The sequence below is a fragment of the Stegostoma tigrinum genome, chromosome 9 (genome assembly GCF_030684315.1).
Source record: "Stegostoma tigrinum isolate sSteTig4 chromosome 9, sSteTig4.hap1, whole genome shotgun sequence".
NCBI classification, from domain to species: Eukaryota; Metazoa; Chordata; class Chondrichthyes; order Orectolobiformes; family Stegostomatidae; genus Stegostoma; species Stegostoma tigrinum.
In genome coordinates this window covers 86,525,468-86,549,681 of record NC_081362.1, presented here as the reverse complement: position 1 = coordinate 86,549,681, position 24,214 = coordinate 86,525,468, and the positions used below count along the sequence as shown (strand labels likewise).

At 40.8% G+C, this 24,214-nt stretch overlaps 2 protein-coding genes across 2 annotated transcripts in view; both read left to right on the top strand.

Annotated features, from left to right (window-relative positions):
* The window catches only part of arv1 (ARV1 homolog, fatty acid homeostasis modulator), a 41,251-nt gene extending 35,009 nt beyond the window's left edge, over positions 1-6,242 (top strand). Inside the window, exon 6 of the mRNA XM_059648729.1 lies at positions 6,092-6,242. Within this exon, the coding sequence (XP_059504712.1) occupies positions 6,092-6,238 (147 nt within the window). The 3' untranslated portion in view covers positions 6,239-6,242. The remainder of the gene's footprint in view (positions 1-6,091) is intronic.
* Positions 6,243-7,068: 826 nt separating this feature from the next.
* desi2 (desumoylating isopeptidase 2) overlaps positions 7,069-24,214 on the top strand; it is a 42,574-nt gene continuing 25,428 nt past the window's right edge. The window contains exon 1 of the mRNA XM_048536466.2: positions 7,069-7,362. Coding sequence (XP_048392423.1) covers positions 7,324-7,362 — 39 coding nt within the window. The 5' untranslated portion in view covers positions 7,069-7,323. The remainder of the gene's footprint in view (positions 7,363-24,214) is intronic.

Here is a 24,214-nt window from a genome sequence, read left to right as displayed (position 1 = left end):
CTAAGGAGTTAGTACCAAACCGTCCAGTTGGGTTAGACCCCTCAAGAGGTTACTTGAAGCTGAGTATGTTTAACCTCGGCTGTTTGATAGCTTCGGGAAAAAGCTAGCAGAAGTTTCAGCCAAGAAGTTGGAAGACCTAATGATCTTTAATCAATCAAGGTGTTAAAGAAAGGGATTTCGGTGTGAGCAGTGTACATTTGGTCTTTTGGGGACTGTATGAGGGATTTGCTTTCCTTTGCAATTGGTAAACGAGTGTTTTAGGATTAATGGAATTTTAATTTAACTGTTATATAAGACTTTTGAATGTGTGTGATAAGCAAATAGATTCTACTTATTCAATTTTATCTTCATTTATTTTGCTTAATTAAGCTTCTATTTCATTGTTAAAACAAAATCTGCAACTTTGTGTGCTTCTGTTTTAGGGAGAGACCGCCTAATTATACCCAAAACAAGAAGTGATTAACCAAACCAGATTTGAGACTGACATCTGACTTGTCCAGTAGTAGCATCAGATGGAGTCCTAATTCATGTGGTGTTTTTCAGGTTGGAGATGAGTTTGACAATGAGATGTGCTCAACAGCTGAATGGAAGCAATCACACCTCTGGCAGGTTATTTGCAAGTCTTCCCCTCGGATAGTAAACCAATGTGATGGGGATTTTATTGTGCAGTTTTGTCTTCTCAGTGACAACTTGCATTTAAACAGTGTATTTAATGTACTAAAATGTCTCAATGTGCTTCACAATAACATTATAAAACAAAATATGAAAACAAATCACACAAAGTCGGTATAAGCACAAGTTGGTTGATGAGGTAGTTTTTAAAGAGTGCCTTGAAGAAAATCAAGTCAGAGGGAGGGAATTCCAGAGAGTCATATCTACCTGCAATATTTCTAAAACAAAAAATGCAAAAACTACAGTGCAGACTGTATTGCAGAAGCAAATAAACTTTTAAAAAAAGAGAAAATGATGGAAGCCCTATAATTAGGTGATCCTCACCAATAGTCAGAACTGGTGAGCACAATTTTTAAAATTTTCTGACCAAACTGCAGTTGAACTCTGAGGGAATTCATTTTGAATTTACCATAACAAAAGTAGATTTTATTGCTTTCTGAGACACTGATCCTTCCAGCCAACACAAAATACTTCATGTTTTGCATATTGAAACAAAATGCAATCCTCTTACACACTCTGGAAAATAACACAAGATCATTGGTATTGAAAAATTGTACATGTACATGCAGATCATAATGATTGTGGTGAGATGATTAAACTACAAGCACTGATTGCATGAGTTTGCATATTCCCTTAAAAAGAGTAATTTGAGGGATATAAGACAGTGAGAGCAATTGATAGAAAAAAAAGAAATAATTCAGTTTGTTCAGCAAATCCAGGTCAAATTGACCAAAGTGTCAGAGAAATCTGGAATTCTGTCCCCCTAATGATTGTGAATACTGAGATAACCGACATTGTAGATTTTTTTAAGTTAAGAATGTTGAACATAGAACATTACAGCACAGTACAGGCCCTTCGGCCTTTGATGTTGTGCCGACCTGACATACCAATCTGAAGCTCATCTAACTTACACTATTCCATGTACATCCATATGCTTGTCCAATGACAACTTAAATGTACCTAAAGTTGGCAAATCTACTACCGTTGCAGGCAAAGCGTTCCATTCCCTTACTACTCTCTGAGTAAGGAAACTACCTCTGACGTCTGTCTTACATCTTTCACCCCTCAATTTACAGCTATGCCCCCTCGTGCTCGCCGTCACCATCCTAGGAAAAAGGTTCTCCCTATCCACCCTATCTGACCCTCTGATTATTTTATATATCTCAATTAAGTCACCTCTCAACCTTCTTCTCTCTAACGAAAACAGCCTCAAGTCCCCCAGCCTTTCCTCATAAGACCTTCCCTCCATACCAGGCAACATCCCAGTAAATCTCCTCTGCACCCTTTCCAAAGCTTCCATATCCTTCTTATAATGCGGTGACCAGAACTGTACACAATACTCCAAGTGCGGCCGCACCAGAGTTTTGTGCAGCTGCGGCATACTCTCATGGTTCCGGAATTCGATCCCTCTATTAATAAAAGCTAGAACACTGTATGCCTTCTAAACAGCCCTGTCAACCTGGGTGGCAACTTTCAAGGATCTGTGTATATGGACACCGAGATCTCTCTGCTCATCTACACTACCAAGAATCTTACCATTAGCCCAGTACTTTGCCTTCCGGTTACTCCTACCAAAGTGCATCACCTCACACTTGTCTGCATTAAACTCCATTTGCCACCTCTCAGCCCAGCTCTGCAGCTTATCTATGTCTCTCTGCAACCTACAGCATCTTACATCACTATCCACAACTCCACCGACCTTAGTGTCATCTGCAAATTTACTAACCCATCCTTCAATGCCCTCATCCAGGTCATTTATAAAAATGACAAACAGCAGTGGACCCAACACCGACCCTTGCGGTACACCACTAGTAACTGGTCTCCAGGATGAACATTTCCCATCAACTACCACCCTCTGTCTTCTTTCAGCAAGCCAATTTCTGATCCAAACTGCTATATCTCCCACAATTCCATTCCTCCGCATTTTGTACAATAGCCTATTGTGGGGAACCTTATCGAACGCCTTGCTGAAATCCATATACACCACATCAACCGGTTTACTCTCATCTACCTGTTTGGTCACCTTCTCAAAGAACTCAATAAGGTTTGTGAGGCACGACCTTCCCTTCACAAAACCGTGCTGACTATCCCTAATCAATTTATTCTTTTCTAGATGATTATAAATCCTATCCCTTGTAATGTTTTCCAACACTTTACCAACAACTGAGGTAAGGCTCACTGGTCTATAATTACCAGGGTTGTCTCTACTCCCCTTCTTGAACAGGGGAACCACATTGGCTATCCTCCAGTCGTCTGGCACTATTCCTGTAGACAATGACGAGTTAAAGATCAATGCCAAAGGCTCAGCAATCTCCTCCCTGGCTTCCCAGAGGATCCTAGGATAAATCCCATCCGGCCCAGGGGACTTATCTATCTTCACACTGTGTAGGATTTCTAATACCTCTTCCTTGTGAACCTCCATCCCACCTAGTCTAGTAGCCTGTATCTCAGTATTCTCCTCGACAACATTCTCATTTTCTAGAGTGAATACTGTCGAAAAATATTCATTTAGTACTTCCCCTATCTCCTCTGAAGGATGAATTTGAGGTACAGATAGCCACAGTACCAATGAGTGCCCTACTACTGTTGAGATATTGAGTCTTCAGAGAAAACTGGATGCAAATGGTACTGCATATTCTAGAAAGATGCAGTTGTGTAAAACTCTCAACAGGATTAGGGAAGTCTTGTTTCAATTGTACAGAAGTTTGGTTAGACAGCACCTGGGCTACTGCCTGCAGTTTTGGCCACCTTAGTCTTAAAAAGACATTGCCATAGAAGAACTGCAGTGAAAGTTAAAACTGGGCCTGTATTCTCTAGAGTTTTGAAGAATGAGCGATGATCTCATTGAAACTTACAAAATATTTCCAGGGACAGACAGGGTTTTGCAGGTAAGATGTTTACCCTGGTTGGAGAGTCTGAAATCAGGTGCACAATTCAGGTGATTTTTTTTCACTTAAGGTTGTGAATCTATTGAATTCTCTATCCCAAAGGGCTGTGGAAGCTCAGTCTTGGTATTTAAAGTAGAAGTTGGTAGATTTCTGATTATCAAAGGAATAAATGACTACAGCGATAATGGGTAAAAGACATTGAAGTGTTCAATCAGATGTGATCATATTAAATAGAAGAGCAGATGTGATGGGCTGAATGGCCCACTCCAGACTCTAAATTCCTAAAAGAGATGAGAAATCCCCAAGAAGAGAAGTTAAATCTGGGAGCAGTAATGCATAATTAGGTTTTTACTAAATTGAAAAGTTTATTCTAGTATAAAGTTCTACAGTTGCTGATTGCCATATTAAAGCTTCAGGGCTGAGTGAGGGGGTAGCTTTCACAGCTGTTTGGTGACTGTGCAACTTCTGGCTGTTTAACATTTTAATGTTGAGGTTCATAACAGCAGAGTTGGGTATAGGATATTTGTACTCGTGCTCAAGGTAAATTTCAGTCCTTTCATGTTTAATCCTGAATATTTGCGAGGCTGAATGGCCCACACTTGCTCCTTGTTCTCAAGCTGAACTCTGTCAAACTGCCTGCTATGGATTTCAAAATACTGCAGTTGTTGGAATTCTGGAAAACAAACAGAAAAGGCTAGAAGAGTCCAGTATGTCTAACAACATCCACAGAGAGAGAAACAGTTAACCTTACTTCAGAACTGAAGGCATAAAGAAATATTGAGAGGCTTTCAGCAAGTGAAAGGTTCAGTTGGGGTGATGGGGTTGGAGGAGAGAACAGAAAGGAAGTTTTCAATATGTTGAAAAATTGGAATGGTTAATGGACAAGATTTCATTCGACAAAATGTGGGTGGCAAAGACTGTAAAGAACCACAAGGTTTGCCCCGTGTGGTGTGAATAATGAACAGCTGTGGGTGAGATCAAAACCATAATAAAACTATGTGGGGTTGCACATAGTTTAAAATCTAAAATCATTAAACTCTCTGTTAAGTCCAGAAGTCTCTCAAGTAACTAATCAAAAGAGGTGTTCTTCCTTATGTTTGCATTGATGTTCACTGGGACAGTGCAGAAGGCCATGGAAAGAGATGTCCAAGTGAGAAGAAAGTAGAGAATTAAAATACAAGCAACCAGAATCTCTGGGTAGTGCCTGCAGGTTTAGCTGAGATTTCTTGTGGCCTTTAATTTTAATTTTCCACCTTGCTGTCACACGAACATCACCATCTTTGGCCAGCTGCACTCTTCCGTTGAAGTTCAACCCAACTCCAGGAACACCTCAGCTGACAATTTGTTATTTCACAGCCATCTGAACTTAACATTAAGTTTAACATTGTCAGACAGTAAACTCTATTCACAACATTTTATTTAGTTTTCAGGCAGGTGTTTGTTACTCTGCTTTTAGACCCACTCTGCCACCTTTACCATAACCTCTCCCACGCTCCACTCAGTCACCAATCTTTCCTTTTGTTCTTCCTTCCCTCTCCCTCGTTTCACTTGATTACACCACATTAATATTTCTATTTCCATTCAGTTCTGAAGGAAGATGCCTGACCTAAAACATTAACTCTGTTTTTCTCTCCACAGTGACTGCCAGACCTGCTGAGTACTTTCCTTGCTGTAATCAGCTAACACCAGCGAAACACATAATCTGCTTGTTCTGTCTGGCTAAACCTGACATTGATAGTGCTGTTACCACAGCTAAGTCATTGTGAGGGTCAACAACGACATGACACCAATTTAAGGTGAATGGCAAAAGAACTAAAGATGACATGATGAAACGTTTTTTATTTGCAGTGTATGGTTTGGATCCAGATTGCTCTGCATGAGGATGTTGCAGAGGCAATTTAATCATTGATTTTAAAAGGGAATTCACTCATTATTTTGTGGGAGAAGGCAAGCAAGTAGCCCTAGCTGAGATGGGCTGAATAGCGTCTTCTGCCCAGTTACTGTTCTCTAATTCTGAATTGAACTACTTAAAGCCAAATTCCTCTCCAGATGCCCAAGGTGCAGTGTCAACCTCAAATACCTTAACTATCCCCTGCTCTATGGTACTAGTGGCAAGTAATAAGTTTCCTACCCAAGGTTAACAGTAATTAATCACTTTCAAAAGTTACATAGCACCATAAAAGAAGTTGAAGCTGAAACAGAGCCAAGAAGGATGCTCAAGTAGCAACATAAGCCCAGTTCTGTGTGCTGTGAATAGTAGCCTTCACTGACTGACCAATTCGACCACAATTCCCTGATACAGAACCCGTTTGATATCCTGTAAGTTTCTGTTTTTACCTATTTGTTGTACAATTTGCTACCTGACTATTGGAGGTGTAAATCCCAAGGGATATAAATCTACATCTAATTTCTTTTGCAAAAAATCACTTCTGATTTCTTATTCATTATCATTTAATTCCAATTTATGCATGTAATAACATGAAGCATTGTTTTGCACCGAGTCCCTAACTTTCTGTTTTCATTTACGGCAGACCACTGTAGTCAAGAAACCTCGAAAATGGCATCACCATTCAAGAACATTTAACACCGGCAAACTGCCATGGATCTTTCTAGCAACTTCTTTGGTGACCATGGTTGTTGTGGTGGGGGCACTGAAACTGTCAACAATAAAGAAATGAAATAAATTGCCAATTATTTATGTAATAACCTGTATAATTGCCAGTATCTTTATTCTTTTGATAGAACACAATTCAAAGGCCACATTAAGTTGAGCATAAAAGTAATGTGGTACCAAAACACAGATTCTGATCAGCAGGTGAAAAAGGAAGATTAGTGCAATCCTTGCCTATTGGTACATGCAGCACTTAATAATTAATTTCTACTGAAGAAATTCTTTATTTGCTCTGCGTAAACTTATTGTCTGATGTAGCTCAGGGTAGCAGAAGAGCACCAACTTGCAGGCAGCTGAGATCTGGAGTGAAAGGTCGAACTGTTACATTAGAAAACAATATCCCCAATTAAAACACAAGATTCATTCAGCTTTAGGCATTGGAAGGTTTGGAAGATACTGGAAGTCTTTCTATTGTGGCATTAAAATAATATAAAATAGACAATGTTCTCAAAATTAATGGCAGTTTTAAAGCAAAGGTGGGACATTTATAACCAGTGTTGGGGTTAGGGTACCACATCCAGGTTCAAATATTGGACCTCCTCTTGAACAATTTACTCTATATGCATCCAGACATTCACTGCCGGCCCTGAGACCATCAGCCTGTTCTTCCGTTGGCCTGGCGCTTGGTGGCGCTGCGAGTCGCAATCGTGCTTTCTTCGGGTTTCCGTTATCCCTACCTCTCGCCGTGGTGCCCCCGTGCGGCGCGAAGAAACTTCGTTTTCTGTCACCACTACCCGTTTATATCACTGAACTCTCGTGCCATAGCGCCCCCGGGCGGTGTGGAGGTGTGAACTTCCGCGATCATCATCGCCACCGCCAGTGATATCAGTGACTCCTCCCGCTATGCCGCCCCCGGGCGGGGCGGAGGGGCGAGAAAGCGGTTCCCACCTTTTTGTCCGCCGACCATGGGGACGAGCGGAGTTCGGACGCGGTAGAGGAGCTGGCGCGCCGTGGCTGGTGGACCGGCGGTTGGCGGCCGAGACGGCGTCCTCTCCTGTCGTCGCCCGGCGGGGGAGGAGAGGGAGAAACCAGAAAGCGGCGGGAGGGTAACAGGGGAAGCCCGGTCCGCGCCGGCCGCCGGCCCGGGTAAGAATGGCCAACGAGTTGGTGATCCTCAACGTGTACGACATGGTGAGTGAGGGAGTGAAGGTTTGGGGGGGGGCGACTGTTTCTTTTTAACCCTCAGTGTGCTCAGAATTTCACTCGGTCACTGACCTCAGCTTGGTGTTTGTGTGTGCAGTCTTAACAATAAACATTTGGTAACTGCCTCAACGTTATGTGTGGCATTGCTGCTAATGTAACCTCAATAAATAAGTCAGGCAGATCACCAAAAAAAATTAACTAAAAGCCCAATCCAACTCCTGTATTTGTTCATGTAAATGGCACACCTCTGTATATGTACAGATTTACATCCAAACACGTACACATAATAATTTGTATTTTGCGACCTAAGGGCTCCAAACTGCCTTAACTGAAGTAAATCCAGCCCAGTTAGTATCTTATTTCAGATTTTGTTTAATCTGCAATTTAAAAGTTAAACTCCTATCTTCTTGAAACAGCTTTTCCTTGCAACTTGTACATTGCTTTGTTATTGTTTGACTTGTTCGAATGAAGGCATAACCTCGCCTTCCTTTAAACGAGATGCGGTTAAAATAATTGTAGAAATCCCGGCTGAAGTGGAAACTTTTGAATCTTAAAAACCTCGCCCAAAGCTGCATAGTATTTTCCACTAAGATTTAAATTGTTTCTTTAAACTATTAAGGACAGCTCATCGATTGTTTCATTTATAAACGTTGAGGAAGTTTGGTCGCACCATTTTGTGTTTGAGATCGTTTTAGTTTTTGTTGAATAAATTGAGTCAGATGCTCTTAAAGTTTGAAGCTCACCCTTTGCAAATTTTATCGAACAAAGCACAAATAGTCTGTTTTTCTTTCTACTCCTGTGGGAGCACACGTGTATGTACAGCTGCATAACGCTGTCATATCCATTTTTGTTAACGTGTAAAATTCAAGGTGGAGAAAAACCACACACGACTCATGCCTCCAGTGACTCTTGAATGAGAGCGCTTCAATTATTTTACAGTGGTTCAATCAATCGGATCGCTTTGATATTATGACATGTTTCCTGCCTTGTTGCAACCCCCCAACCCCAAAATTTTACTAGTTAAACATGGGGAATGACTGCCAGTGTTCGGCCTGTACTTGAAAATAACATAATCACACTTCTGCACACAGTGAGTGGATGAACTAATCTTCCACAAAGACTAGCATCAGTTTTAACAGTCAATGTTGATTGAATTTATAAGCATTATTTTATCATTTTATGTTTAGTGGGATTGTTCATTACCAAAGGGAAGGTGTCAGGGGTGTGACGTAGAAGAACTTAGTCACCTAATTTGCCTTTTAACAATTCTCATGTAGGCAGTTAGGTAAGAGCTGTGTCGAACAAGAAATGTTATGTTCAAGTTCCCATTGTGGTCTAGTTAGGGGAAAGAGCTTTGGCAATTGAAGGTAATTACTAATGTTTTGAGCGACGGTAGAATGGATTTGCATACTGTACCAACCTCAGGTAGTAGATTTTCTCTTCCTGCACTCGAACAGAAGAAAAGCTTGCATTTATGCTGTTTTTTTTTCCACCACCACTGCATGTCTCAATTTCCTTTTCAGTTTATGGAGAACCTTTTTGAAAGAAGTGTAGTCGTTCTTGTAATGCATGAAATGTGGCAGCCATGCTATATACAACAGGTTCCCACAGAAACCAATGTGATGAAAACTAGACAATCTGCTTTGTGAAAACCAAAAGAACTTTGCTGTAAATCGGGAACAAAAACAGAAGTTGCTGGAAATGCTCAGCAGGTCTGGCAGCATCTATGAAGAAAAATCAGAGTTAACGTTTCGGATCTGGTGATCCTTCTGTTTTGTGATGTTGAGTGAGAGATAAATATTGGCAGGACACCCTGTTCTTCACAGTAGTGCCATGATTCTTTCATATCCATCTCTGGAGGCCTCAATTTAACCTCTCACCTGAGATGTTAAGCCTGGAATGGACTTGAATCGGAAACCTTGTGACCCAATCGAGAGTGCTACCAAGTGAACCACAACTGACACCACACAGGAATTCAGTTGGTACACCAGTTGAATATTTTGCATCTTAGAGCAGTGAAAGCTAAAATATCATTTGTATTACATAATTAACTATGTACTAGAAGGGGAGGCAAAGGTCTCGTGGTATTATTGCTGGACTGTTAATTCAGAGACCTAGATAACATCCTAGGGACCTCTGTTCAAATCCTGCCAAGGCAGGTGGTGGAATCTGAATTCAATAAAATATCTGGAATTTAGAATCTAATGACCATGAGCCCATTGTCAATTGTTGTAAAAACTCATCTGGTTCACTAATGACTTTAGGGATAAAAACTGCCATCCTTACCAGTCTGGCCTACATGTGACTCCAGATCCACAGCAATGTGGATGACTCTGAACTGCCCTCAGTAATTAGGGATGGATGATAAATGTTGTCGAGGCAGTGACACCGTCATTCCGTTAATGAATAAAGAAAAAAGTGCAAAATAAATAAGGTAGCATTCTTCCTTCCTCACAAGGTGGTTATTCTTTGCTTCAAAGCATAGCACCACTGGACACCAAACAGTGTTGGCAGTGTTTGTTGGTGATCGCCGGCAGACCCAGCAATGAGATTCACAGCTGAAATGGTGAGCTTGTGCTGTGATTTGCGAAAAGTAGAGATGCAGAAGATCACAGACACAGAGTTTAGTTAAAGCTAAGTCCTTAATTTTATGAGCAAATATTAGTTTTGAGTTGTGGCTAACTTCAGAATCCATCGTACCATTACCTAGGGGGGCCTCTGTAAGATTAAGTAGCATATATCCCGGTCTAGTGTACAAATGTATTGGGACAGTATTGAATTCTGTAACCATGGAGTAAAAAGCAGTATTAGTGTAGTCCTATTTATTAAAGTTTGCAGCAAAATTGAAACTAAAACTACTTTTAACAAATTTAATGTTATGTATTTTTGCTGCCCATGTTCCTGCAAATCAAATGATTATATTATACTTGAGTATCAACCATTCATTATCAAGTATTTATTCGCCTTAAAATTTTGATTGTTTTAGCCTTGGAGTTACTTATTTAGTCTGTTAGAAAGTTATTTAACTGTGGAGCTGTGTTTTGAATGCATGAAAAATCCATCTTTAATCATCATAAAATGTTATGCACTCAAAATTAGCTGCATAATTCCCCGTCATCCACATTAGCATAACGCACATTCAGGTGGTGTAGACCTCTTGTTCCACTGTGTATGACCTATGGTTTAATTTGACTGAATTCAGAACACAGCCAGATGTATCATGGTGTGGTTATTGTGCAGTGTGATTATTATACATGTTACCTGAGTGAAACTCTACAGATTTCTACGTAAAGTACTTTGGTTAGATTCTGACCCTGCAACATTTACATCACAGGTAATTTTTTTTTAAATTTCGGACTAGTTCTGGTAAGTTTGCGTTGTTCCTGAGCTTGATGATGGCCTGTACCCCATATGGCTGTGGATTGGAAGGCTGCATGTTTGACCTCAGTGTGTGTGTTGAGTTAATTTACCTTACTGGCATGAGATAAGTGATTAAAACAGAATTCCCAGTCTTCACCCCTATTTAGTGTCATCCAGCGTGGAAACAGATCCTTCAGCCCAACTCATTCATGCAAAGCAGCTTTCCTAAACTGACCCAGCCCTATTTGCCTGTATTTAGCCCATAGCCCTTTAAACCTTACCTGTCCAAATGCCTTTTAATTGAAATTGTACTCATCTCTGCTATTACTTCTGACAGCTCGTTCCATAAATGCATCACCGTCTGTGACAACGTTGCCCCTCGGGTCCCTTGTAAATGTTTTCTTTCTCTCCTTAAGCTATGCCCCCTAGTTTTGGACTCTCATACCTCCAGAGAAAAAGACCTTGGCTATTCACCTTATTTATACCCCTCATGATTTTGTAAACCTCCATAAGGTCACCCCTCAGCCTCCTACACTCTAGGGAGGATAAAGTCCCAGCCTATTACAGCCTTTCCTTTTAGTTCAGACCCTTCAGTCTCGGTCATATCTTTGTAATTTTTTTTTGTACCCTTTCCTGTTTAATAACACCCTTCCTACAGGGCAACCAAAATTGTACACTGTACTCCAAATGTGTGTTTACCAATTTCTTCTACAGCAGTAACATATTGCCCCAAACCCTGTACTCAGTACTCTGACTGATGAAGGCAAGCATGCCAAATGCTGCCTTCACCACCCTGCCCAGCTGTGACACCACTTTCAAGGAACTTTGTACCTACGCCCCAGATCTCTCTGTTTGACAGCACTCCCCAGGCCTTTACCATTAACTATGTAAGTCCTGCCCTTGTTTGTCCAACCAAAATGCAAGTTCAACTCAATCTGCCATTCCTCTGCGCACTGACCCAGTTGATGAAAAGCACGTTGTATTCTTAGATAATGGGATATCGGTAATAAAATGTGAGGCTGGATGATATCGGTGATTGTTTAAAGACAGAATCAGCTTATTTTTCTGTGTTCTTGATTATGGACTGAAATGGAAAATGGGCTGCTTTTAAAAACAGAATTGTGCAAGCATTATTGCACATTCTTAAAACCTGGTGAGCAACACTTGTTGCAGGGGTTGTTTACACTGTTGTTTGTTCAAACAGTGGCTGAAGTTTAGTTGCCAGTCATTCATGCAAACAAGGGCAAGTACCTGAAGAGGGAAAATTGAGGAATAGCAAATCCTGACATGTCAAAAGGATTATCTCTGGACGCTGTGGTCTGGAATAACTGAGCCACTACCTGGGTGCTACCAGGGCCTAAAGCACAGGCAAATTAGGGAATTTTGCATACTTTGATAAGACCTTTAACCTTTTGTGGTGACTCTGGGAATAGCACGGTTGATTTCCCAGTGAGGCATAACAATGGAGGTCGAGAGATCTGGACTGAGTTGAGTTTTGATACTGTGGAGATTCCCAATGCTCAGAATGATGGCCACTTAGTTACTGCCAGAGTTTATGCACAATGGTTTGGTTAACATTTTCTTAAGGAGTGAAGAAAAATGGGGAAAAAGAACTGGAGGGGGAAAGTGATATTTGAACAAATTATTTGTTACTTTTTTTAGTGTGTAACAAATTTTGTCATGGATGATTTGGCACCCATGCTGGTTGTCTCTTAATCTGGAACTGGAAAATCTGCAAGCATGTCAGTTGTGTTTGCTTAGTCTGGGAGCTAATCTAGATGACTACCCTGCACGCTTTTTCAGATCAATTGCCTTTCTTGTTCTAGTTGCTTCTAACCATCGTCTAAAAGAGATGATTCCTTTGTCGACCTTCTCAGTGCTTCCTGTACCTGCAGTTGGTCACCTGACAAAGGGCTTGTGCTCTTAAAGCTTGTGATTTCAAATAAACCAGTTGGACTATAACCTGGTGTCATGTGACTTATAACTTCATCTTTACTAAGGGAAGGCTTGATCACACCGCCTTCCGCTCTGACATTCATAAACTTTACATGAGTTCCCCTCATTATTGACCAGTGACCTGTTCTTGGATATATAGAGGTAATTTGCATTCCAAAAGATCTAATCCAGATGGAAAATATACAGTAAATGGCAGAACCCTAAAGATAGACAGAGGGATCTGAGTGTACAGGTACACAGGTCACTGAAAATGGCAACACAAGTGGAGAAGGTAGTCAGCAAGTCATGTGGTATCCTTCATTGGCATCGAGTTTAGAAATTGGCAGGTAACGTTGCAGCTGTACAGACCCTTAGGCTGTGTTTGGACTATTGTGTTCAATTCTGGTCGTCATACTACTAGAAAGACGTGACTTTGGAGAGGGTACAGAAACGATTTACCAGGATGTTGCCTGCTATGGAGGACGTTACCTATGAGGAGAGATTGGTGAAACTTGCATCGTTCTCACTGGAACAACAAAGGTTGAGCGGTGATAAAGGTCTACAAGACTATCAAAATCATGGACGGAGTGGACAGTCAGAAGCTTTTTCCTGGGGTGGAAGAATCAGTTAACAGGGGTCATGGGTTTAAGGTGCAAGGGGCAAGGTTTAAAGGTCATGCCCAAGGCAAATTTTGTTACACAGAGGGTGGTGGGTACCTGGAACTTGCTGCCGGGGTTGGTAGTGGAAGCAGATACGACAGTGACTTTTAAAAGGCATCTTGACAAATATATTAAAAGGATGGGAATAGAGGGGTATGGTCCCCAGAAGGATTTTAGTTGTGATGGGCAGTATGTCACTGCAGGCTTGGAGGGTTGAAGGTCGAATGGGCTGTAATTTTCTTTATTGTTTGTTCTAGAGATGGGTGACAAATGCTATTTTTGCTGACCGTACCCACCTCCTTGAAAATTAATTAATTTTTAAAAATTCGTATCATAACATTGAGCTCAGAAGTAAAGGAAAGAACTGAGTTTCTGCTGCAATCAAATTAGTCTTTATAGTAACCTTACACTGGGCCATTGAGATACGTTGATGTCGTAGGTCACATTTTAACTGTAGACCCAGTCTGACCATTCAGGGTGGTGCTTATGGATTATTTCATTGTTGGGCAATGTTCTTTGGGTAAGATGTTGAACCCACGTCTTTTAACCGTGTTCAAATGGATGGTAATGATTCTGTAACACCATTTGAGAAGAGGGAGCTTTCCATATCTCCTGACAGAGTTCCTTCCATAATCACTTTATCGAATAAGTATTCAACAGAACATTTGTCTTCTCCTTTTTAGAATGTTACTGTTGCAGAATGTGTATAGATGTGCACAAAAGTGAATGGATCTCAGGTTATAAATTCAGGTGCTGTTTGAATGCAAGGACCATATCAATTATATAGCTGCTGCCTTTTGAACTGAAAATCTTTTGTGTGATGCTTCAAATTGAGATTAGTGTGAAATAATTGACTCATTCTTCCAAACCGTAGAAAATATAGGTAATTTGTCACACCTTACAGGGATAGCACATTTGAAATCAAGCCCGACTGTTCCTGGAATTGTCATAAAAGCTAAGGATTTTATTCAAGTACACAAAGTTCCCCCATTTAACTGTCATTTTAGATCCAGGTTGACAGAAAAGAGCCTAGGTTTCTGTACTTGACGCGAATTATTATTTATTACATGTAGTTGGGTCCTCGCTGCAGGTAAACAATTATAAAGTGTTGACACATGACTTGGTTAAAACTCTAATCTCCTGTACATACAAAAAGGCAGACATGAAGAAAAATACTGGTATCCTGGTTGGGTGTAGATCTGAGAAGGCTGTTCAGTGGTTCCCATCCTTAGAGCTTGTTGAGATGATCCTTTTGGCTTCTCGGGACTTGTCATTCATTGATGTATTTTATCCAGGTGCACAAATTACTAATTACTGACTTGCTAGTTAAAAGCCACAGCTTGCAGCAACAGGTGGGAGAAAAATAAACTAGCTTTTTCAGGTCTTAGGTGCTTTTTGTTCTGGAGAAAAGGACAGCAGCCCCACTCCCTGACTTCTGGAGGCTTCTGGCTGTATCACTAAGAACCATAAGTTGTTTAGCTACCTGCCACCCTGTTGCTGGGCAGAAGGCCTTTGTTGTCAACAACTGGTCACCATTATACAGACCAATCAGCTACCAGTTGCTGCCCAAATCTCACTTTGTACCCATTTCCAATGCCACTTTGTCTGCAGTAACCTGCTCCCACTGCTTGAATGAGCAATTGTGTTAACAACACTTGCAATAAGTACCAGTAACTATCTGTCAAAATGTGCAGCAATCCTTTCCATGATCCTTAGTGTTCAAAACAATCCATTTCTCATTCGGTTGATAAAAATAACAAGGTATGGTCTTCTCAGATTTCTTAAATATTGTTGACACTGATATGTGTACGTACTTTTGCTCACTGCAGGCTAAATGCAAGCTGATACCCTTGCACCTGAATAGTTGCGGTACAATTGGAACACATTCACCTATTCCTTGCCAGATCCCACTTTTCTCTTTACTTTTGACTCCTCATCGTTAATGTTAATGTTAAAATTCAATTTCCCACTTTTGGCTTATAATTGCTAGTAAATGTAGGGATTTGTTTTATGCAATTACATAGAATATGTTCAAGCTACAACAAATGATCAAAGCTTATTCCGAATCATTATATAATTTATACCTAGGCATGTGCTGACATTGAATGAAGCCTCTCTGTAGTGAAGTTGACTGAGTAACTTGTGCTTGAAAAGTGCCACTGAATAATCTAAATGAATAGAATACTTTGTGATAATAAAGTGTGAACTGGATGAACACAGCAGGCCAAGCAGCATCTCAGGAGCACAAAAGCTGACGTTTCGGGCCTAGACCCTTCATCCGCAGAGACCACTGTCTCCGTGACTCCCTTGTTCGCTCCACACTGCCCTCCAGCCCCACCACACCCGGCACCTTCCCCTGCAACCGCAGGAAATGCTACACTTGCCCCCACACCCCTATCCCAGGCCCCAAGATGACTTTCCATATTAAGCAGAGGTTCACCTGCACATCTGCCAATGTGGTATACTGCATCCGCTGTAGCCGGTGTGGCTTCCTCTACATTGGGGAAACCAAGCGGAGGCTTGGGGACCGCTTTGCAGAACACCTCCACTCGGTTCGCAATAAACAATTGCACCTCCCAGTCGCGAACCATTTCAACTCCCCCTCCCATTCTTTCAATGACATGTCCATCATGGGCCTCCTGCACTGCCACAGTGATGCCACCCGAAGGTTGCAGGAACAGCAACTCATATTCCGCTTGGGAACCCTGCAGCCCAATGGTATCAATGTGGACTTCGCCACCAGCTTCAAAATCTCCCCTTCCCCCACCGCATCCCAAAACCAGCCCAGTTCGTCCCCTCCCCCCACTGCCCCACACGACCAGCCCAGCTCTTCTCCTCCACCCACTGCATCCAAAAACCAGCCCAGCCTGTCTCTGCCTCCCTGACCTGTTCTTCCTTTCACCCATCCTTTCCTCCCACCCCAAGCCGCACCTCCATCCCCTACCTACTAACCTCATCCCACCTCCTTGACCTGTCAGTCTTCCCAGGACTGACCTATCCCCTCCCTACCTCCCCACCTATACTCTCCTCTCCACCTATCTTCTTTTCTCTCCATCTTCGTTCCGCCTCCCCCCCTCTCCTATTTATTCCAGAACCCTCATCCCATCCCCTTGTCTGATGAAGGGTCTAGGCCCAAAACGTCAGCTTTTGTGCACCTGAGATGCTGCTTGGCCTGCTGTGTTCATCCAGCTTCACACTTTATTATCTTGGATTCTCCAGCATCTGCAGTTCCCATTATCCAGAATACTTTGTGATTTGTTTTGTGACATTGTTTGTTGCACACATTGACAGTAGCAAATGGATCTGCCTGTGGCATTGCTCTTGCTAAAGATTTGGGTAATTTGATTTGGAAAACCAGTACAGCATATGGAAAGACCAACGTATCTAAGGTACACATCAGCTACTTGAAGACTGCAGACTTTCCAAGCATTTAAGTCTTTTAAAAAAAACTGATCATTATAAACCAATTTTAATGTTTTCAATACTGATATCTGCTTATTAATGTTACTGGTGGGTCTTTCTAAGTGTTACCAGATCATATTTCTGACCCCTAAGTACATTGGTATCTCATAGCAAGAACAATAACATAGATTAATGAAATGCTCTTTGTCCCGCTGGCCTTAGCCTTAATTCTGTGTGTTTCGTTTACATATCAGATGGCTCAGTCTTTTGTTCAGACCGAATCAAGGGATGATTATGTAACCTTTATCTTTGGAGTTCCAGCAGGCTCAGGACCAGTGGTCTTTTATTTTCTTTAAGAAAAGAATTGAGTTCCCACTATTATCCAATTTCCATGTCCACATTTCATTGGGGTAAGGGTTATGACCAGTCTCCCACCACACAAGCTGACACATCAGTGACTGCAGTATCAAAAAAATAAGTGGTGGAGTTCGCAGGCGTCTGGCTGCATCCATAGAGAGACAGCAAACTAACGCTTTGAGTATAACACCCGTCCACTTTGCACAGGGACCGTTCACTCCACAACTCCCTTGTCAGCTGCACACTCCTCACCAACTCCTCCACTACATCTGGTACCTCCCCCTGCAACTGCAGGAGATGCTACTCCTGCCCATACACGACCCCTATCACCTCTATCCAAGACTTCAAACTATCCTTCCAAATCAGAGATTCACCTGCACTTCAACTAACTACATCTACTGTAAACGTTCTCCGATGTGGCCTCCTCTATATCATGGAGACCAAACACAGAATTGGGGACCGGTTTGCAGAGCATCTGTGCTCTACACGCACCAACCAACCTTCTGGTTGCCATCCACTTTAACTCCCTCTCCCAGTCTCCTGGTGACATGTCCATCCTTGGCTTCCTTCACTGCCAGATGGAGGCCAAATGTAAACTGGAGGAACAACACTTCATATCTTGCCTTAGGCACTTACTGCCCTATGACCTGAATATTGACTTCACCAGCTTCAAAATCTCTCCACCCCCAATCTTCCGACTCACCTATCCGCTTCACCCTTCCCACTGACCATCCACAATAACCCCCTACCTGTGACAATCTATCTCCATCCCACCTTTCCTCCCCCACTACCTTTATTTATTTCTGGGCTCCCCCCCCCCCCTTGTCCTGCTGAAGGGTTTTGACCTGAAACATTGACTCCCTAGCTTCATTTTCTTGACTCTAACTTCCAGCATCTGCAGTCCTTACTGTTTCCTCTTCATCAGAGCTGACATGAAGTCTTGAAGAGTAGCATTTATGCAGTAGTGAAGGGGTGGAGTGCTGGGTTAGAAACGGTGCTGATAGTGCAGATTAAGTGATCGGAATGTGAGAATGCAGAGCAATGGTGTGTCTGACTGCCAAATGGGAAAGAACAGACAGCCTATTGGAGTCAGGGGAGGGGAGAGAGGACATGGTGATAGAGAATACAAGTAAAGTTAAAAGAAAGGAAAAGGATGGGCGTGGGTTCACAATTTGAAGTTGTTGAACTCTATTAAGTCCAAAAGGTTGTAAAGTACCAGATCTGCTAAGTGACTGCAATATCTTACTTTTGTGTATCTGTAAACTTCTCCAGCCCTACAGCCTTCTCAGGTGTATGAGCTCATCTCCGTCATCCCCCTTGCACACTCCTAATATTAATTGCTTTGCCATTGGTGGTCAGACCTTTAGTTGCCTGGACCCTAAGTTCTGGAATTCTCAACCTTGCATGCCTCTACCTAACTTTCTTCTTTTAATACACTCTTTGACCAAGCTTTTCATTGTCTGACCTAATATCTCCACGTGTGAGTCTGTTGTACTTTGTTTCCTTTACTCGTGCTCAAATTCATGGGATGTTATATTACTTTAAATGTCTGAGTCCAAGGCGCACCTCCAGAGCTGTGCCCTAACATGTGTGAACAGAAGTTTCAAAATATCAGCATCTGTGACCTAACCATTTGTTGTCTTTTCGAGCTCTTTTGATATAATGTAGTGCCCCCACTTCTGAGCAGGAGAACTGGGTTCACGTGCCACCTACTCTCAATGATTCTGTGACAAGATTGTTAGAATAAGATAGCATAGAGGTCATTCAGCCCACTGTGCTTGTGGGTCTACACTACAACAAACATGGCTGGTCAACTATGATCCAAGATCTGTGCATTTGTTTATAACCCTGAACCATTGACAGCACTGGGGTCATGTATAGGATGAACCAGACAGATAAAAGGGCTGAGAAGAGAGTCTACAGAAAGGTAGATAAGATTACTGACAGATAACAGAAAAAGTACCAGTTTTACCACATAGACTCCTAACATCCAGCAACATGAAACTAATATGCATTGATCATGTTCTGTAATGCCATTCAAAACTTCATCTTTTTAATAATATTTTAAATACATAAATGTTCAGAAAACACATCCATGATTTTAGCATTTTCTTGTTAAAACCCCTAATTGCTTCCTTGCCAGCCAATCCTACTCTTTGACTCGTGTGCAATACTATGTACGTGAAATGCGGACTCCAGAAAAACTGTTTCTCCTTTGATCGGGTTAGAAATCTCACGACACCAGGTTAGAGTCCAACATGTTTATTTAAGAGCTGAAGCTTTTGGAGCTTTCTCCTCCATCAGGTGTTAGTGAGAGAGGTGGCATCAGACACAATTTAAAAGTGAAAGATCAAAGGTTCATGCCATTGATGAGGATGCCTTTTCACTGGTGTGACCCTTTGATTTTTTACTTATAAATTCTGTGTCTGATACCACCTCTCTCACTAACACCTGAAGAAGGACTGAGGCTCCGAAAGCTTGTGTTCTCCGATAGACATGTTGGACTATAACCTGGTGTCATGTGATTTCTGAACTTGTCTACCCCAGTCAAACACCAACACATTCACATCCTTTGATCAGAGAAGAATGAGTGATTCACTGGAATTATTCAATAGCTTGAAGGGTTTAATAGTTTTTCCTCAGTTACATTGTTTCCAGTGGCAGATGAGTCAGAAACCAAGGTAACAGTTTGGAAACAGTTGGCAAAAGAACGAGAAGCAAGGTGAGAATTTTGTTTGGTAATTCAGAGCTTATGTACGGTTGGGAAGACACTGCCTAAAGCACATCCAGTAATAACCTTTGAAAGAAGGGAAAACATTTGCAAACATATTGAGAAAGATAGAACATTAGCATTAATTAGTCAGTATTTTGAAAGTACCAGAACAGGGTGAATGGACTCAACGGAATCCTTCAGTCCTATCTAATTTTGACTTTTAAATAATCGTACCTGTGATCATCGGGAATAATACTTGCAAGCCGTACAAGGACTGGGGGACACAGATTTAAAGTTTTGGGCAAGGCATAGAAGGCTTCAAGGGGTAAAGCGTTTTACATTGTGGCCAGGACCTCCCTGCCTAAAGAGGATTGTGGAAGCAGAGATGATGAATGATCACAAAAGGCAATTGGGCACTTCAATGAAATAAACTTGTAGGGTAATAGAGAAAGAACAAAGGAATCAAACTGTCTGGATTCTCCAGAGAATCACCGTGGATTTGATGGGCTCATTGCCTCTTTTTATTTTCTTCTGTGAAATGCATGTGTTGCTGTTTGGTCCAGAATACATTCCTGATTGTCTTGGAGAAGGTGGTGGTGAGCTGCCTTCCTCAACAGCTTTGGTTTATTTGTTATAGGTACAACCACAGTACTGTTGGGGAGATAAATACTATTAGGAGGGACACTCTAATTCTACAGAAATTGCTGGAGAAATTCAGCAAGTATAGCAGCATGTGTGGGGAGGAAAAAGTTAACATGTCTTGTGACCTTTCTTCTGAAACTTTGACACGGCTTTCTCTCCACAGCTGCCGCCAGACCTGCTGAATTCTCCAGTTTCTGTTTTTGAGATTTTCAGTATCTGCAGCTCTTGTTTTATCTCTCTAATTCTGCAATACATTGCAATCCTCATCCACCCTCCCCATCAAAGTTAATTTAAAATTTCAGTTTATTTCCCCATCGCTCATTTTCCACAAAACAACTGTCTCCAATCATACTACTCTCTTCAGCTAGCAAGCGGAATGCACCACAGCATGTTGCTGGCTGTTAAAATGATGCTTCTCCCTCTTGCTCCCCTTCCCCTTGATAAATATGGACGTTTATCATTCCAGTGGAGCCTGCTAACTGGTTCGAAATTTATCATGTCGCTGAAAGACATGCATGATGGCTGTCACGGCAAAACTGGACGCTCAATTGACACATTGTACAAGATGAATACAATTCTATATTCATAAGATTCAAGCATTCACATATAAACCTTAAACCATGCATTTCACTTTCAGCTGTTGTCAGATAATGAACTTCGGTAATCCTACCATTTGACTCTAGCCATGAGAACTCTAACAGTTAAGGCAATTGTTGGAATTTATCAAAGCAAAACAAATGAAAGTATGCTTGGTTATTATAATCTAATTGAGCAATATTGAGAAATTTTGCTGGATAGTGTTCAGAGGAACTAGATTTCCGTTACAAAGTGAATCAACTCAATGACTATTTGTGAACGAGAAAATCTTGGCTGTATGAGAAATTACGAACGTTGTGTGTCACAACAGTCTGCTGTCATAGAAACCGTAGGGAGGTGTAACCATGTGGATATCTTTGAAGTATTGTTAGCAAAGTGTGCTAATCTAACTACACAAGTTATTTCCGATGTTGAATCTGGACCCAATCATTAATTGACAGGCTCACTTTGAAATAATTTGGGTGAGAGTAGCTGTGGCTGATGGTTTCTGTCAACCTGGTCTAGAGTTTCTGTAGCACGTTGTCTGCTTGAGCATCTCTTTCCAAACTGTAAACATGTCAAGTATTGCAGCTGAAATGAAATTGAGCATATTGCAAATCATACGTTGTTCCATGTCTCCTTACACTACTCCTATTCTAATTACCAATTGTTCCCTTTTTTTGAAGCACGTTTGGAATCTAAAATTGGTTTATAAAGTTGTTACTAAATCTTGAGGTTAAGCATACTGTACTTTTTCCTCATGTAAAGAATAAAAAACTGTACATGCACAAAAATTAATTTGTGTATGCTGCAAGCATTCAAGATGACCCAAGGATCAAATGGCTTCTGGCTGTAATTTGATTCCTGTGGCTAAATTACAGCTTCAATCTCAATTACAGTTTCAACCATGTAGCACTTCTACAAAGGAATCTGAATAAATGAAAACTGTGTACACACCATCCATTCATATAGTCACTTCAACACAAAAAGATGTCCCAAAACAGAGTATAATCTCAATGTCTGTTCAAACAAGGAAGTGTTATATAGGTTTAAAATAGGTTTTGAGCTCGGGAGGCAGAGCTCTTTATGGAAATAATCACTTAAATAGAATTAGGTTAGCTGGGTTAGACAAGGAAAATGCAGGGATAGGCAAATGGGTCTGGGTGGGATGCTCTTCGGAGGGGTGTGTGGACTTGTTGGGCTGAATGCCCTGTTGCCACACTGTAGGAATTCTGATTCTAACATGCACAACTGAGTTCAGGATTAAATGAAGGTAAGACTATGAAAGTTGATTCTTGAAGTTGCAAAAGACATGGGTAATTATTTTAGGAGCTGATAGGCTGAAGTAGGAGTTTAGGGATGTGCGTCAGAAACTCAAACTAGCGCAAAGGACACTGCTGAAATTCAGAATGATTGGCTTTAACCCAGACAGGAGCCAAATAGAAAGATGAAATTAATGGCAAGGTTGCAAAGGCAGAGGTTAATTCTAGTTCTGAAATGACAGGAAGTAGTTCTGAGGTGATGTTAATTTTAAAATTAACGGCAATTATTCTGCCATTGGAAGGCAAAATGATTTCACAATTCATTAAGAAAAACAATGTAGAAAATAGTGAATCCCAAAAAAGTTTTGCAAAATAACCACTTTATTGAGGATTTCAGTTTTCTCTGTAAGAATTCAAGAACCAGTTTACAGAAAAAAGGATCTGAATCATGTCCACTCTGTTGTTTCTGTGGCAGTAAGTGATTTATTTATAAAAACCAATAGTTCCTCATGTGCAAAATGTTTACATAATAGTATGCTAGTAATTCAAAGTCATTTTTTGTGTTTGGGCAACAAAATACACAGTACAAACACAGTAATCTTTTTAAGCTGCAAAGGAGGCAGATTGATATGTGGCTGTAGCTTGAGTATAAAGAATTGAACTGCATAATGTTTTTCTTTTAATATATATTTAAACTTACATTTCTTAAACTTTATTTTGAGTGAAAAATGATGTCTCTGGTAAAATTAGGTTATGCCTTTAGGAAGCATTTGTAAAGGTCATTATCCATTTCTTGCACAGATGATCTGTTGCAGTAAAGATTCTACCTAATCCATTCAAGGTCTTAAATAAATGTTTCTTAGTGATCCTCATTCTTTCTCCACCCCTCCATCTCAACCTTTCTCCTCAAGTTTTGATTGCACAAAAATGCATCAAAAATTTTTTTTCTGATTGTCACATATCCTTTGTATTTCATGGCATATCAAATCACCCAAATCCATACACTTCTTTGAACCTAAAATCTTGCTCTTCACCAGGTATTTTAAAAAAAATTTTTATAAATAGGTGCTGCTGAAAATGTTTTATATTAACAGTTTGAAGCAGTCTGCAGGATCAAGTCATTATGGACAGAGGCATAGCTGAGATGTTGAATGTTTTTCATCAGTTTCAACAGATAATGCACATAGAACATTAGAAGAGGAAATGAAAGTCACCAGATAACTTTCAAAAAGGAATTTTAAAAAATGAGATAAATCATTAATGGTTTGAGATCACAACTTTTTTCTGAGTGTTTAAGGGCCTTTGCCTAACGAAGACGAAAAGGATTAATTTAAGAGTAAACATGTAACATTTCTAGGTTCCACCTTTTTTTAGGATTGGATGATTCATAACAAAATACGTCAGAAGTATTAATGAAGTGTTAGTGTTCCTAAATATTTATTTGAAATGTGAACATTGAAGATATCTTCGAGTAAAATTTGATGGTAATGTGTCAAATAAACCTATGCATGTTGATTCAAGTTACAACAGCTTCTAGAGCTTCTACATAATTGTTTGAAGTGATTGGCACATTTGTCACCTCTCATTTCAAAGACGAGTAACATAGAGAATCATCAGGCCACCTATGATCAATGTGTAGCAATTCTTTGCAAGTCATCAGTCTGACATTGAATCTGTACCTATTTTGCAGTACCACTGTGATTGTTTATCAATTAGCAGCAAAGCATTGAGATGACTGAACCCCTTGTCTTTGGTTCCTGCCTCAGACTCCATTACCCAAGCCATCAACCCCACTCCTCTTTCTGGAATCTGTGTGGTTAAATCAGATGGTCAGTTTCCCAGTTGTCTTCCAAGAGTCTTTATGCTCTCTTTAGTTGCTTTGTTTTTATGTACCTGTACAAGCTCTTGCTGTTTGTTTTTATATGGCTTGCCAG